The sequence below is a fragment of the Acipenser ruthenus genome, chromosome 19, assembly GCF_902713425.1.
Source record: "Acipenser ruthenus chromosome 19, fAciRut3.2 maternal haplotype, whole genome shotgun sequence".
Lineage (NCBI taxonomy): Eukaryota > Metazoa > Chordata > Actinopteri > Acipenseriformes > Acipenseridae > Acipenser > Acipenser ruthenus.
This window is the reverse complement of record NC_081207.1, coordinates 10,005,463-10,022,157: the sequence shown is the minus strand read 5'-3', so window position 1 is coordinate 10,022,157 and position 16,695 is coordinate 10,005,463. Positions and strand designations below refer to the sequence as shown.

At 39.6% G+C, this 16,695-nt stretch overlaps 1 protein-coding gene across 1 annotated transcript in view; it reads right to left on the bottom strand.

The window, feature by feature from the left end:
* Positions 1-536: 536 nt before the first annotated feature.
* Positions 537-16,695, bottom strand: part of LOC117424517 (ATP-binding cassette sub-family C member 3-like) — a 120,001-nt gene continuing 103,842 nt past the window's right edge. Inside the window, 8 exon segments of the mRNA XM_034040908.3 lie at positions 537-3,754; positions 9,167-9,361; positions 9,898-10,064; positions 10,945-11,103; positions 13,278-13,424; positions 14,125-14,226; positions 14,953-15,079; positions 15,298-15,497. Coding sequence (XP_033896799.3) covers positions 3,646-3,754; positions 9,167-9,361; positions 9,898-10,064; positions 10,945-11,103; positions 13,278-13,424; positions 14,125-14,226; positions 14,953-15,079; positions 15,298-15,497 — 1,206 coding nt within the window. The 3' untranslated portion in view covers positions 537-3,645.

The following is a 16,695-nucleotide window of genomic DNA, read 5'->3' as shown; positions in this document are numbered from 1 at the left end:
CTTTTGACTTAATCAATATACTGTTATTTAAATGTATTTTTTATATAACCTCCACAGTTGTTAAATGTTCTAGCCTTTTCATGTTAACTAGCTTTTCAGTTAAATAACTGATCTTAAGATCATGCTATCCCATGTGAAGTTGAAAGCATGAATTTATCAAAAGTAATCCTGATTCCTTGGCTGTGTTACTCAACAAAAATACATTTGTCACATAGATTCAAAACTGGTGAGGAAATTACTTGCAGCATCGTTTACAATTTTTCCAGCCCTCTCCAGTTAGTTTTGTTTGGAAATACTATTAAACTATTTAACATACTGGGTCCAATAACCTAACTACTTGTTTAAGTATTTAAGGCAGTAAAATGGGCCTGTGGACAAGCTTTAAGAGAAGTTGCAGAAACAATGATATGTATGAAAGGTAAACTGAGGAAAATGTATTGTTACTTATCGGATCCTTAAATTGCTCAACTGGAAAAAGCTTCATGGCTTAGAAAGGTATGCATTTACAACAATAATAAAGTGACACTTGTAGACCATTTCTTGTATGTCTTTCTTTAATCGACACTTGCGGTAACTATAACAAAAGAGAAATAATTACAATTTGGTATTCCTGACAGTATTCAAGTTTACAGATATGCATTGGTACACAAATTAAGCGCCATACTTGCAACAGTATTTTTCCTAAATTAACTATACTGAGCATCAAAAGAAATGTATCACTTATGATTAGATAAAATACACTAGATGTGATTGAAAAATGGCAAACTCTGTTTTAGAGCAGGTGCAGTGACTTGATTAACAATTGACATCACAAAGATGCTGCAAAGTGATCTGTTGATTTTGGACAGGTGTTGTGACTCTTGGTCTCCCAGTTTGTGGCCTGTCATTGACAGTGTGCCTGGTTATACCTTCTCGCCAGGTTTGAAATTGCTGGCTGTGAGCACCCAAGACGGCAAGCCACAGTACACTGCCCTAGACCAGCCTCCAACATGCCGATCTGCACGAAGGCGCTGCTCTCTTGACAGATGTGGCATATTGGGTATTGGATGATTTTTCTTTATTGCTTTTATTCAAGCTTGCAATTCAACAGCTGAAATCACTCCATATCCAGTGTCCAATCAACTGTCTCACTAATTAGGTGATTAAGTGCATATGCTCCAGTCATAGTCGCTGAAGCATGTCACGGTCAAGGGAATGATCAAAAACATTTAATCAATGTCAATCATTTATATACCTTTTTTTTCAAAAATAAATGTTATAAGTGGTAAGTTTCTTTTGATGCTCCGTGTATATATACAGTAGAGTCAATTATCCTATCTTTGATGAACCGTACTGTCTAAACAACTGAACGCACCAGTAATCACGTGATGAGTTACGTGTGGTGTATTATGCACACAGCTTCTGCTGCTAAAATGGCTATGAGATTTAGCTGCCAAAAAAAAGGACCAGACTGAGGCTAATGAAAGTTACATGATTATTCAGACCACCAAAACCTTAGATGGAGCATTGTGTGCTTTAAATTGTTGCAGTTAAGCAAATTAAAACAGTCACCTCCTTGATTTTTCTTCTATTTTGTCAGTAAGGGCTGGAGATCCTGTCTTATTGAGCAGCTAAGAATTTTTATTTTAATGATTTCAATTGCACGTTACTACAATGCCTAAACAGAAAGTATCAAAGTATAGAAACATTTTACTGAATTTTTGAAGCCGACCGTGGTGACTTTTTTTTCTTCTACATTTTATTAACAATATGCGCAAATTGAAAACAAAACAACAAAGGTGACAGTTATGTGTCACTGGTAACTAGGTAAAGCCAAAGCGCTTTTTGAGAAGTTTGGGCCAGGGGAGGGACCCTGCTGGTGCTGAGTGCTGTCGACTAGTGCACAACACACATGACGGGGCGGGGCGGGGGTGTGGGGGGTCTTATGCTGGAGATTGTACATGTATTTACCAAATAAAAATAAATAAATAATGAGGTATACCTTTTTTACACGTAATAGGCCGGTTAAATTTTGTGATTTTTTTGTAACATAATAGGGCTATTCAACTGCATAGTGCATTTAATTGTACCGTCTAAAAAACAGCCCCCATATGTAACAAGCAGATTAACCCATCTTATAGTGCGGACCGTTGCTTATGCTTTAATTACCAAAGTGTAGAAGCGTGAAAAAGACAAATTAAGCTAAATTATCCCAGCGGCGCTGAAGTGCGAAAACACAAAAAAAGCAATGCGTACGGTAACTTACCCTAAACTAACATCAGTCTTTGCATCACAGCAAGCGGCAGACGATAAGAAAATGCTAGTAGTATGTTGTTGGCTGCAGCTACTGAGGATGTTACTGGACCGCTGAAACGCCTGCAGATAACGTGGAAACCGGCTAGCACAGCAGATATCAACATTGCTCTCTAATGACCTAGCACTTTGGCCAGATCATAAGCAATGATCAACAATGCAAAATTGTAAAAAGAGGTCCAAAGCAGATTATGGAAATGGAATTTCCACGATATGGTAGCGGTTGCACGCCATTTTCCAAAAGAGAACTACATGCATATGAAGAAATTTGGTACGTGGCTTGTATAGTAGTATTCTTTTGAATGCAGTGTTTTGCTTTTGCTGTGCACTCTTTAGCAAATGTGATAGCAGTATTTCCAAGGAGGGCTTCAAGGCCTGGCAGCGTACTCTAAGAACATGAACATTCAAAGCCACACACACACCATGTGAACATGGCACAACCTACAGGTAGGAATGTGCACTTATACTACTACTGATCAGCCAGAATGGAATTCATTTGGAACAGAACTACTGGAAATCTGTTCTGATTAGACTTGTAGCCATTGTTTGTCACTTGGCAGAACAAAATCTGGCTTTTCGTGGACATACAATGAATCTGCACGATCCACAAAATGGAAACTTTCTTGGTCATTGTATTTTGATGATTGGAAACCCTAAATATGTCAAATGAATGCTTAATAATATATTGTAAGTGATGACAGATTTTGTATAAGCACAAAAGCATGTCTTGTATGTTGAAAGCTGCAATAAACAAGCTTCCTTTGTTTGTTCAAAGTTTAAAATCAGTTGTTTGTAAATTTACTCAAAATAATCAGTTGCAATATACAACAAAAGCTTTCATATACCTAATAAACAGTGTGTTTATTTTGAATAGCCGCTAATAACTGTTATTCTGCATCTTGGAATTGTTTCAAATATACTGGTCTGGCAGCCCTGCCCTGGTAGGGGCTCCAGAATCAAGTGTTGGATGGGGCCCCCATGGGGCAAATGCCGCCACTGCGTGTTAATTTTAATCTATACATTATTAAAGGTACAGTAATTGTTATTAATACCTGTTAGAGTATCCATTCAAATCAATTATGCAAACTAGTATCGGTCCCAATTAGTTCAGATAATTGACTCTACTGTATGTATGTATATGCATTTGTAAAAAAAAGTTAAACTTAAATACAGTAGAAAAATATATAGAAAAAATATTTAAGTTGTAATAAATTTGGTTGCTGGTCATACTTGCATCTATACGAAACCTGATGTGTGCAGAGTAATCCTCAAAAAACATACATCATGACAATATACCTTCACTGCATTGTCTCTTAACAGTGGAAAAGACACTGCAATTTGTAGCAAATGGTTTTAGGCCAGTCCAGCATCTTTGGCCATACCGTAGAAAATTCCTTTCTTTGCTATAAGGTTTGTCGGTGTGTCAAATTCAGCTATTTGTCCCTTGTCCAAAACAAGAACCCTGTTGGTAATAAGAAAGAAAAAGATTAATTCACTTACTGTAGTGATTTAAAAGAGTAGCCTTCGTAATCTGCTCCACAGTTAAATGGCTGTGAACACACTCCGGTGCACTGCACAGGTTGGTTATGATCAGTCTGGTTTATCAACTCTTTCAGCTGTTTTTTACATCTAATTGGTATTCGGTAAAACTAAAATGAAAGTATAAACTCGAAAAACTGGACTGTATTGTGCAACCAAGGGAACGGGATATACCACAATTATACACATCTTACAATTTTTTACACAACTGTGACAAATAAGTTGAATGAAGTGTTATTGTATCACTCACGCTAATGTATTCTACAATTGGACAATGTATAAAGGATACTATAATGCACTGAGATGTCCAAACTTTTACATTTATTTTCCTGGTGCCCTCATTGTCACTGCTGTCAGCTGAAAGTGACAAATCACATCTGAAGGTTTTTTTTTTTTTTTTTTTTAATTGAAATTATTTAATAAACATGTCTGCTTCAAAGCGTCCAATCAGATCAGATGTTTGGCAGCATTTTAAAATTGTCTATGATGAGGGAACCCCACAGCAAACAATTGTAAAAAGAAGGGTGAAAGGAAACACTTCTAATTTAAAATGTCACCTAGATTTGTCAGGAAAAAACAAAATCTAGTACTCAGGCCTGCTGCCATACCCCAAATTCTCATTAGGTATGCTGGGTTACTATAATAGCCCATTATTATAATACACATGATTCTGTGGATAAGGCCCTTATCCTTCAATCAATGACAGAATGCAGCAACTAAGTACAATCAAACCTGTATTAAGAGACCACTCAAGGGACAGTCTAATAGTGGTCTCTTAACACAGGTGGTCTCTTAAGAGGGCCCAAAACTTATGAATTTTCTACTTGTCTCTGACATGCTTTCCTGTATTTATGTATGTGTTACATACACTGTAAAAGCCAGCAAATGTAATATGAACAAAAGGAAGAATGTAATTTAATAACATTCATTTAGATAATGCATTTACAAAACATTATTTTGTGAAAGTAATGAACACACAATGTTTTAAATCCTTTGCACATTTCAATGCCTGTGTCTGCCTTTCAGGTACATGTTGATTTCATTGCATCCTGAAACCAATGCCAGCATAAGCATAAGATCTTTTTCGATTACTGCACACATTGTTTTCATACTCTTATAAGTATGGCTTGAATTTGTCTGTGTTTATTTTCCTTTTAACGGTTTGCCTTTAAGTCTTAATCAGCTAAATCCTAATTGTGAGAACATTCTGTTAAATTAACGGGAAAGAACAACACAACACGAAACGGACACATTGGAAGCTACCTAGTTTCCAGGCAAGTGCGAGAACGAAATGCAAGGTAAAGTAGCATTGGTGGAAGTGATTAATGTCATTGCTTGCTCTTGTGTTTGAATAATGAAGAAGGTGAAACAATCAGCAAGCCAATCAGGACATCAAGGTAAAAAGAAGCGACTTGTTTAGTAATTAAAAGTTTAATTAAGATATTGAATCGGCTTAAAACACAGTCACGTGAACAAAAATAAAAACCTAAAACTCCAAGCCCTAGTTCTTTCCGTTTCAAAATGCTGTACCTGCGTCTTTCTATTGCCGAATTTTTCAGCAGTTTTTCTGGCACTTACTGTCTTTACAAGTTTAATAAATGCTGTCATGTAAGAAGGACCTTTTGTTTCTCCACATTTTCTCTTCCTTTACAAGAGAGCGCTGTTGTTGTATTGATTATGGATAAAAGACCGCTAAAATGGTTACCGTATTCCTTTGAATTTAGGACGTACCATTTAAAACTAAAATTTTCTTATAACAATAGCCCTGTGTAAGGGTGCTTAATACAGGTTTGAATCTGTTGCTGGGTAAGAGAATTGTGGTCACTGGTCGCATTAGACAGGTTTTGACTGTAATTGGTGTGGTCGAGCCACTGTTGAGTGGCGTGTGTGGTGACGTCACGGACCAGGAAGTACCAGAAACAAAACAATGGATGGGCAGGTGAAGCTGAACGCTACTGCGCTCAGCGTATTTATTAAATAATAAAACAAAACAAAAGATTTAAACAAACAACAAAACCAAAGGGCACGTTGGCCAAAAAAATAAGCGTGCTGGTTTTAGCACCAGCACAATACTTAGCAGTTGTTTTTAAATGTAGTTTCTCTCCTCGCTCTCTCCACTCCCCGTACTCTCCACTGTACACTCTCCTCAGAGCACAGACAGCTGCAGGTTCTTATATTCTGGCCGAGGTTAACTAGCTGTTAATTATCTTATTACCCCTCTGCCATAGTATGCACGAGTTTAGTAAGGATGTGTGACTGTCAGCTAGTTAAATAAATCACTAGCTGATCAGTCACACATCCTCACAAGGTTTTTAAACACAAAATAACAAATAACAAAAATCGGCGATGGCAGCAGCAGCGGACCCTGGGGAGGGGACGGCAGCAGCAGTGGACCCTCGGGAGGTGACGGCAGCAGCAGCGGACCCTCGGGAGGTGAGCCCCTGGCCATGGAGGTGGCAGTGGGAGCTCCACTTCTCCCTCGTACCCTGTAACTGGTGGCTCTCCAGGCGATGCGGAGCAACAGGCATCCTTGGGCGGTGCAAGGCAGGGCAGGAGCAGTCCTTCCCATGACAGTGGAGGTGGAACCAGCAAGTATTCACCCTCTGCTGGTGGAGGTGGAGATGGAACTAGCAGGTATTCACCCTCTGCTGGTGTAGGTGGGAGGGGCAAGCAGTCCTCCCACTGCGGTGGAGACGGAACCAGCAGGTATTCACCCTCTGCTGGTGGAGCTGGGAGCGGCAAGCTGTTCTCCCACGGTGCTTGAAACGGAACCAGCAGGCATTCTCCCTCTGCTGGTGGAGGTGGGAGGGGCAAGCAGTCCTCCCACGGCAGTGGAGACGGAACCAGCAGCTTTTCACCCTCTGCTGGTGGTGGTGGTGGGAGTGGTAAGCTGTCCTCCCACAGCGCTTGAGACTGAACCAGCAGGCATTCACCCTCTGCTGGTGGAGGTGGTAGGGGCAAGCAGTCCTCCCACAGTGGCTGAGGCGGAACCAGCAGGTATTCACCCTCTGCTGGTGGAGCTTGGAGCGGCAAGCTGTTCTCCCACGGCGCTTGAGACGGAACCAGCAGGCATTCACCCTCTGCTGGTGGAGGAGGGAGAGGCAAGCAGTCCTCCCACGGCGGCTAAGGCGGAACCAGCAGGCATTCACCCTCTGCTGGTGGAGGTGGCGGAGGCAGAGGCAGCTCCTGCTGCTCTGCCCCTGGCGGTGGTGGAGACAGAGGCAGCTCCTGGCGGTGGTGGAGCCAGAGGCAGCTCTTGCTGCTCTGCTGCTGGTGGAGACAGAGGCAGCTCCTGCTGCTCTGCTCCTGGTGCTGGAGACAGTAGCGAGGGCTCCTCACCCTCTGGCGCTGGAGACAACAGCAACCGTTCCTCTCCCTCTGGCGCTGGAGACGGCAGCAATGGCTCCTCTCCCTCTGGCGCTGGAGACGGCAGCAATAGCTCCTCTCCCTCTGGCGCTGGAGACGGCAGCAATGGCTCCTCTCCCTCTGGCGCTGGAGACGGCAGCAATGGCTCCTCTCCTTCTGGCACGGGACACAGCAGGGAGGGCCCATCCCATATCTGCAGCCAGGTAGTTGAGCATCATGGCTGCGATGTCTGGGAGGGATGCTGGGTGGTGTTTCTGTTCCCAGGCCTCCCAGCGCTCCCCATCTCTCGCCCACAGGAGGTTGATCACAGCAGGGAGGGCCTCCACGATATCCCTCTCAGGATCCGCCAGCCAGTCCCAGTCTGAGGAGAGTGGACCAGTCCGCCGCGGAGGATGTGGAGGCAGCTCCTGCTCCTTTCCTTCAGATGGTGGTGGTGGAGGTGAAACCAGCAGGTATTCTTCCCCTGCTAGTGGAGCCTTGGGCTGTGGATGCTCAGCCTTCTCATCCTCCGGTTCCCACCCTGGGCAATCCTCCTTTTCCCCTTGCCATGGTGGGTTTTGGACAAGGGGAAGGTACCTGACCTCACCACAAAGGAAGCACCACCCTTCCTCGTCTAGACAGGAGAGGCAGACGTCTGGCGTAGCAGAGAAGCAGCGGGACCTGCAACTGGCCCTGCGCTGTTTCTGCTGGACTTGCTGCTGCTGCTTCCTTCGGCCGCTTCTTCCCATTTTTTTTTTTTTTTTCCAAACACAAAAAACACTATTTTAAAAAAACGAACAACAAAAAAAAACACACTTTTCTTTTCTGGTCCGGCTCCTGGAGGCGTTGTCTGTCCCACGCAGGACACCATATGTGGTCGAGCCGCTGTTGAGTGGCGTGTGTGGTGACGTCACGGACCAGGAAGTACCAGAAACAAAACAATGGATGGGCGGGTGAAGTTGAATGCTACTGCGCTCAGCGTATTTATTAAATAATAAAACAAAACAAAAGATTTAAACAAACAACAAAACCAAAGGGCACGTTGGCCAAACAAATAAACAAACAAATAAGCGTGCTGGTTTTAGCACCAGCACACTACTTAGCAGTTGTTTTTAAATGTAGTTTCTCTCTCCTCGCTCTCTCCGCTCCCCGTACTCTCCGCTGTACACTCTCCTCCGAGCACGGACAGCTGCAGGTTCTTATATTCTGGCCGAGGGGTTAACAAGCTGTTAATTATCTTATTACCCAGTCTGCACGGGTTTAGTAAGGATGTGACTGTCAGCTAGTTAAATAAATCACTAGCTGATCAGTCACGCATCCTCACAAGGTTTTTAAACACAAAATAACAAATAACAAAAATCGGCTTTCGCCGTAATAAACAAATCATAATAAATAAATATTAAACAAAGAGGCGGGACACTCCACCACATTGGACAAACAAAACTAATGTTAATACATACGCAGTAAATAAAACTATCTTGCTTAATAAAAGTAAACCTGATTAAACAACAGATGCCACATTGTTTCCTCTTTCCAGTGGCCTTTTTGATTTGAATAGCCTTTATACATTGTGTTTGAAGCATGTCCGTACCATACACATCCCACTGCTGCAAATGCTGCAAATTAACTATACAGAATGACATTATCCATGCCTAGTGAACAGCCTTCAAATGGTACATTTCATATTTGGGTGGTTATGAAGAGTTAATATTGACCATTGTGTATTGTCAATATGCAGTTACACATATGAAGTCCTCTTACCTGGCACTTTGTTTAAAATTATAAACCACATATCAACCCATCACAGAAGTATTTGCCAAAATTGCAGGTGCTCATCCTGTATAAAAATGTCATCCTGTGCATAGAACACATCTAACATAATTTCAATGTTAACAAATACCCCCACCCTCTTAAAAAATAATTAAAAAAAAAAAAAAAACATACTTGGAACTTGTAAAATGGGACATCCTATTAACTTCACTAAACGTACCTTGTGTAGTCCAATATAGTATTAAGCCTATGTGCTATAGTGAAGACTGTACAGTCTTCAAACTGGGTTCTGATGGTAGACTGGATCAGATCATCTGTCTCCAGATCTATAGCAGCAGTAGCTTCATCCAGGACCAGAATTCGAGTTTTCCTCAGCAGGGCTCTGGCAAGACATACAAGTTGTCTCTGTCCAACACTGAAACCAAAAGACATATTAGAATTGTATCTAACACCTGAGCACATCCATCACAGCAAAATATCAGCATGCACTTCCCATTTCAATTAGTAAATTGACAACGCAGCTTCTGTGATGAAGCAAATAAAAGGTATACAACTACATTAACATTCTTCCTGAACAGAGCCTTTAGTGTAGCCAAAATGTCTTAAAAATCATGCAAAACATAAAGCAAAGGCTATTACAGGTTTAACAGTATATGTATTCATTGTAATTCTTGTCAGATGTGGCTGGTCTGGGTCTGGGTCTGGGTCTGGGTCTGGGAAGGGGGGTTAGCTCATTTGGAGCTTTCTCTCCTTTGTGCCAAAGCAAAACTTATGCCACAGAATGTGTTGGCGATGTGTGCCATTGGTAGTACTGTTGGATGAGATTTTGTACCACCATAACTGGGCATACAGGCCAAATGTAAATTGTGCAATGGCTGTCATGTAAAGTTAGCATCCCCTCCCCCTTCAAGCTAATTCATGAAAATGAGAAAAATAATAGTTTTGCTGTACCTGAGATTTTCTCCACCTTCAGAGCACTCGTGGTTTATCCCAGCGGGTTGACTGCTGACAAACCTATTCAAGTGAGAAAGCTCAAGCACTTTCCAGATGTCTTCATCTGCATATTTCTCAAACGGGTCAAGGTTCATGCGCAGGGTTCCAGAAAACAGCACAGGGTCCTACATTTCACAAAGAATGCTTTATAATTAATATTATACCGTATTACAACTTTGATAGAAAGCTATAGCAGGGTCACACTATTAAACCAATAACGTCGAACAGCCAAATGCTGAGCAGAAATGTCTCTATAAGCGAATATGGATAATTACATACTATAGTCAATTGATCATAGGCCCAGCTACATTTGTGTGGAATTTGCCCAATGAGTCAGCTGAAGACAACAGAAGTCCAGTGCCCTTTTTTGTCATAGACTTATGAATTTATTATTATATATTTTTTTATTTTGTCAAAGGTAAAACTATAAGCCAAGCCAAGTAGACAAATGTTTCAGCCAGTGCCATCTTCAGTGTACCAGTACAGAAGAAAGCACTAGCCGAAACATGTGTATGCAGTACCAGTACACTGAAGGAGGCACTAACTGAAATGTTTATCCACTAGACATAGTTTCTATGAAGTTTTACCTTACAATTGTGATGGAGTGTTTTGAAGTTACCCCTGTGATAGGGATACTCAAGTCCTGGCTCAAAAGTGACCTCTTTCAGTGGACTACAATGATTATTTCAAATAGAGGTAAATAAATAAAGAACTTTAACAATAGTGATAATGACATTACTGTGGAGTGTTCCTCTATAATAATTAAACTCCCTATTTCAAATCATACCCTCATCCTCCTGTCTCTTACTTTGATTCCGGACTTGCATTATTACCTTGTAACACACCACAGCAATGCCATTCTCTCTTACAGGAGTACAAAGATGCAAATCGGTCACACAGGTCAAAGGGATGGTCCTCTCACTGCTCAGATCCCTCATTGCTGTTGCACTGATCCAGCGGACATTTCAGTTAGATATTGGGAAGTTGTTGGATACAGTGGCTTACCTGAGGAATGATGGTGAGCTTGGATCTCAGGTCATGGAGACCGATCTCTGAAATCTTCACCCCATCTATAGTGATCTCTCCTGCTGCAGCTTCCAGGATCCTGAAGAGGCACAGAGTCATGGACGACTTGCCAGCTCCGGTCCTCCCCACAATGCCAATCTACACAATTTGGACAAGAGAATACTACCAGTTAGTAACTCAGGAGAGTGGTGGAGTGTCCCGCCTCTATCTATCTATCTATCTATCTATCTATCTATCTATCTATCTATCTATCTATCTATCTATCTATCTATCTATCTATCTATCTATCTATCTATCTATCTATATATATATGTGTGCGCTGTTTTATTATTATTTGTATTATTATTGTTTGTGGCGTAGATCTAAAGCCATCGCTATTATTTGTTATTGTTTTCTACTGATTAGCTGACAGTCACGCATCCTTATTAAACTCGTGCAGACTATGGCCGAGGGGTAATAAGATAATTATTATTATTATTATTATTATTTATCTCTTAGCATAATTACTAGCTAGTTAACCCCTCGGCCAGAATATAAATGCCTGCAGCTGTTTTTGTTCAGAAAAAGAGGTTTCGGAGTAGAGAACGAGAGCAGAGAGAGGAGGCAGAAAAAGATAACGATTGCTAAGCGTGCTGGTTTAAACACCAGCACGAGACTTATTTGTTATCAGTTTATTGTTTATTTGTTTGGCCAACGCACCTCTTTGTTTGTGTAGTTTTGTGTTTGTTTAAATCTTTTGTTTGTTTTATTATTTAATAAACAAGCTGAACGCCATTGCACTTCAGTTTCGCCCCGCTACTTCTGGAGTTGAGTCTGTGTTTCTGGTCTGACGTCACCGCTGCAGCCATCCTGTTCACAGGAAGCCATACCAGTGTCTTATCACAGTTCAAATTGGGCGTTTATTTATGTATTATAAGTATAGTTTAAACCATCTGGAAGACTTTAAAACACCCAGAGAAACGAAAAGAAATGGGATCAATGTGCCAAATAATACTCTAATATACAGTAGGTATAGCATTTTACAGGCGCTGGTATTTTCAATGTGGGCTTGTAAATAAACAATATCTTATGTGAATTTTACTTGGTAAACTTTATGGGAAATTATACCTTTATGAATGTGATGAGGAGCAGCACCAAAATGTCAACTAGAAAAGTGACAGTCGACCACTGGTAGTCGACTCATCACACGACACATTTTGAAAACATGCCTCCAGCTTTGAGCCTAGTGCAATTTGATTTCATACCAAGAGACAGGTTGGATGTCTGCTAGCATTTATCACGCAGCAGTCTTGCTGTGCTGTGCCCCTTGTCTTCCAGTCTCTGTGCAGCCTCCAAATCCTTCACAATGGGGTTTTGCAGCAGCTGGGAAACCTCAGACTATAAACTGTGCTGGTATTGTGGACTATGTATTTTGTAGTTGTATTTTTAAAAAGACCTTCAGACCACTTGGATAGATGGTCTAATGAGAGTGTTCAGGCAGAGAGTATGGTGTCAATGCTAGGCTTGCTACTAATCGATTTTTATTTTTTTGCCAAATTGACAACCAATATCAACATTTTATTTTTTTAAAGAATTTACCGTTTTTTTTCAATCTTTATTTTTCAATTCAAGCAGAGAATGGGTGAAAAAAACTCACTGTTTGTGCCATTGCAAAACCACTTTATTATTCAACATGCAACAAAGCCATGGTCACCAACATTCTAATAGAACAACATTCAAACTGAAATGATATTTGGTCAATGCAGTTATACCTTGTATAGATAAAGATCCTACACAATTTAAAAAATGTCTAAAATAAACCGCAGAAAACACAGCACATAAACGTTTATTACACAGACTTTTATAGCATACATTTACTAGCAAAAATATGCACAGAACAAAACAGACAGTTGAACAGAACTAACTTGCACTTATTCAGAGTCTGAGCTTCCCCCTCTCCTGCTATTGAGGCAGAATCGCCAGACGCCTGCTTCACCCTCCCTAACAGACCACTGAGCTGACTGACAGCGACGAATAGCCATTCAGAGCAGAATAGAGACAGGACAGACAGTAAGTATAAAAACTGCACAAACTAGAGATGATTTCTAAATTATTATTTTTGGTAAGAAAATAAAAAATAGCGAGTGGTCTTACCGACGTTTATTCTATCTAACTCTATTTCATTTTTTGTAAATTAAACGTTTTACGAGCTTTACCAATTAGTATCGAAAAGTAGCAAGCCTGTTTATGTCCCATGATGTGCTAACATAACGCATTTCATGTTCTGTAACATTTAAAAGGTTTAACAGTTGATGCATGGTCCAACGCCTTACCTTCTCTCCTCCTTTCACCTGTAGAGTCAGGTTCTTCAGTACCAGGTCCAGTCCCTCCCTGTACCTCACACTGTAATCATTGAACTCCACCTTCCCCTGGGTGGGCCAGTCCTCTGGAGGCCTTTTGTCTGGGACTATCCAGGGTGCCTGTTCAAACATTGCTGTCCAGGTTAGAATACTAATCACCAGCTTGCAAGTGATTGTAACAAACAAAATGATCACATAAATCTTACCTGTGTTGCACTTAGCGACACAGATCTTAATGTGGAGTTTTGAAAGACAAATATGGTGAAGAAAAACCAGTATAACTGATAGTGCATTAGGCTACAGAAAGTTCTCAGTTTCTATGAAACTGAGGAAATCTGTTAAACTTCATAGGTCATTTCACCTCAGCAGTGTCTTCTGGGTCAACACATGTTACTAAAGCATGTCAACCAATAGGGAAGCAGCTGGTTGGTTAATGACAGGAAAGGGACCATTTCCACTTTCAGGTTAAATGACCTCGGAAGTGCGTCACTATGAACACTTTCTTTCTTAACTGTTTACTGTACAGTTGAGACCAAATGGAATTGTACAATAGGTAAGATTTGTGGAATTGATTTTTTTGCTACAATCAACCTAACCTAACACTGGTATTGTCAAATTAGACTTTTTGTAAGACAATAAAGTCTTCTTGGCTTTTGTTTATGCAAAACATTTCTTCTCAATGGTTAACCAAATATCAAAGTTAATGTACTTAATAACGAAGGGTGTTACTGTTAAATTTCTATAATTTTGTGCAGGCTAACTGAAGGCAAATGAAGATGTTTAAATTCCTTCTCTACAAGGATTTCTCTCATTTTCTTACCTCAGTCTCAGTTTCAGAATACTCCTTCACTCTTTCCACCGCCACAATGTTGCTCTCCAGGTCAGAGGTCATCCGGACCATCCAGTTCAAAGACATTGTGACCTAGGATATGCAAACCAAACATATTTCTCCACACACATCCAGACCTGCATTCAACCTAAGTTTACGGCAATATCATTTTGATTTATTTATGTTACAGGCAGAGACTGAGCATTATTTTTACACCTGTCCTTTATGTACAATATGGATATTGGCATGCCGAAGATAACTAGCCAGCACACTGCCCATGACTAATATCGTTTGTCATGGTTTTTCATGGCATATGGCACATTTGCTAATGGCACAAATAATATATATATTAAAGTTCTGATGCCACCTTTGAATGTAAACATCAATCTCTCTTTCCTACTTTCACCTGAAGAAGAGACCTTGAGGTCTTGAAAGCTTGCGATTAATTATTATTTAGTACAATAAAAGGTATCACATCTCTTTCTCTCTCTATAATCTTTCTGAAATTCTTCTTCTGCTTAAACGTTTGGTATTTTGTGAATAGCACGTTTTGTGAATTTAGTTTGTTTTAAAGGATATGCAGTGCTTAGCAAAATAATGTAATTGCATTGTAGTCTGTCATTATGAAAAAAGATATGGTCGCTAACTTTTCATAAAAATAATAATTCACAGAAATGTACCCCCATGAATGGAATGAAAGCATCACGTTATGAATTTGCAAACAAAGGTCAGCAAAAGCTGAGTTCTTGATTTAAACCTTGCTGCTGCAATTGAACAAAAACAGTAAAACGTGGCATTCGAAAGAACAACATGCTATACCTGCAATGCGTAAGATACAGAGAGTCCAACTAGGCCTGGGGTCAGCTTGCTCCTCCCAATCACTGCGAACAGGGCAGCAAACAGGACAATGCAGTTTCCAATGAATTCAATTCGAACGCCAAGCCACCTGCAACAACCATAAGCAAAAAACACGTGACAGGACTGGCTCCCTTGGAAGAACGAATTGAGCTATAATGTACATAAACTCAAATTTTGTTGGAATAGTTAGTAATCACAGCAAATAATGATCTAAGTATTAACACAAAAGAATCATACAGAACACACGTAATAGGATTTGAAACAGGCAAGACATGAAATATTCAGGAAATGACAAAAAGATCTTACCTATTGGAAACAATACCAGGGTAGTAACTTTTCTGGTTCTCATCCACTTTCTTGTCACTTATAAGAACAAAAGCATTTTGTCGTCCGTATGCACGAATCACACTGGTACCTGTGATTGTTTCTGAAAAGTGTGAGTATATAGGAGACCTGCTGACAGACTCCAGGCGCTTAAGCTGACGAGATGTTGCCACATAAAACCGCTGTAGTGGTCAAAACAAAAGTCAATTAAAACATCTGAAAATGCAGTATAAAAAATACATGTAATGGGCTGATTCATTAAGCATCTACTTCCCTGTTAAAACTGGTAATGTTACATAAGTAGGAAGTTACAAAGGTTTATGTAGGAGCTCTTATAATGAACATGTTGGCTTATTTATTTAAAGGGTTTTTTTTTTTTAACATTAAAAGACCAGGTATTGTAGCTTCAAATTTCATACAGTGATCCACAATTCATGCAGCATTGCAACCACAATCATACAAATGGAAGGGACAGTAAATAAATAAATAAATTATGTGTAATTTGTTCTTTAAGAAGAAAACTGGAATGATTGCTTACTGAATCTCACCCAACATTTTTTTTTTTTTTTTTTTTTTACAAGAAACAACATGTATTTATAATGACATAACAAGGACACTGCTTACAAAGGGAACATTTCAATGAGGTAAACGTGCTGATGGCTTTTTACAGGCGCATTAGTCTGTGTTTTAGCAGTTTGCAAGTTTTAGCATCTGTATTTTTGCAAAACATTGCTACTAAGACCCACACTAATTTTAACACAGCCCAGCCAGGGTTAAACTTATATATATATATATATATATATACACACACATACATATATATATATATATATATATATATATATATATATATATATATATATATATATATATATATATATATATATATACACACACATACATATATATATATACACATACATATACATACATATATATATATATATATATATATATATATATATATATATATATATATATATATATATATATATATATATATATATATATGAGACCATAGTTGTTAGTTTTAGTGCAAAGCAGCCATGCAAATAATCAGACAGTGCAAACAGACAAAATCAAAGCAACTCCAGGACGAACTCAGTAACATTAGGAGTTTTGAGATTAGGAAATCAGTAACAGGCACCCTGGAATTAACTTTGAACTCTGCAAGGGGTACTAAATTCAATTTTTAGTAATTTGAGTTTAATCACCTGGACTGTTACCATGTGCAGCATTTAGATAGATCCCCCAAAACTACAAAATGGTGAAAAGGTATATATTACAAACGACCCAGTTTTTTTAACATAAAGCATGGATTTAATTTTGGTTGACTTTCATTTGATTTACAACCAGGATTTATGTTATTTTCTCCAACTT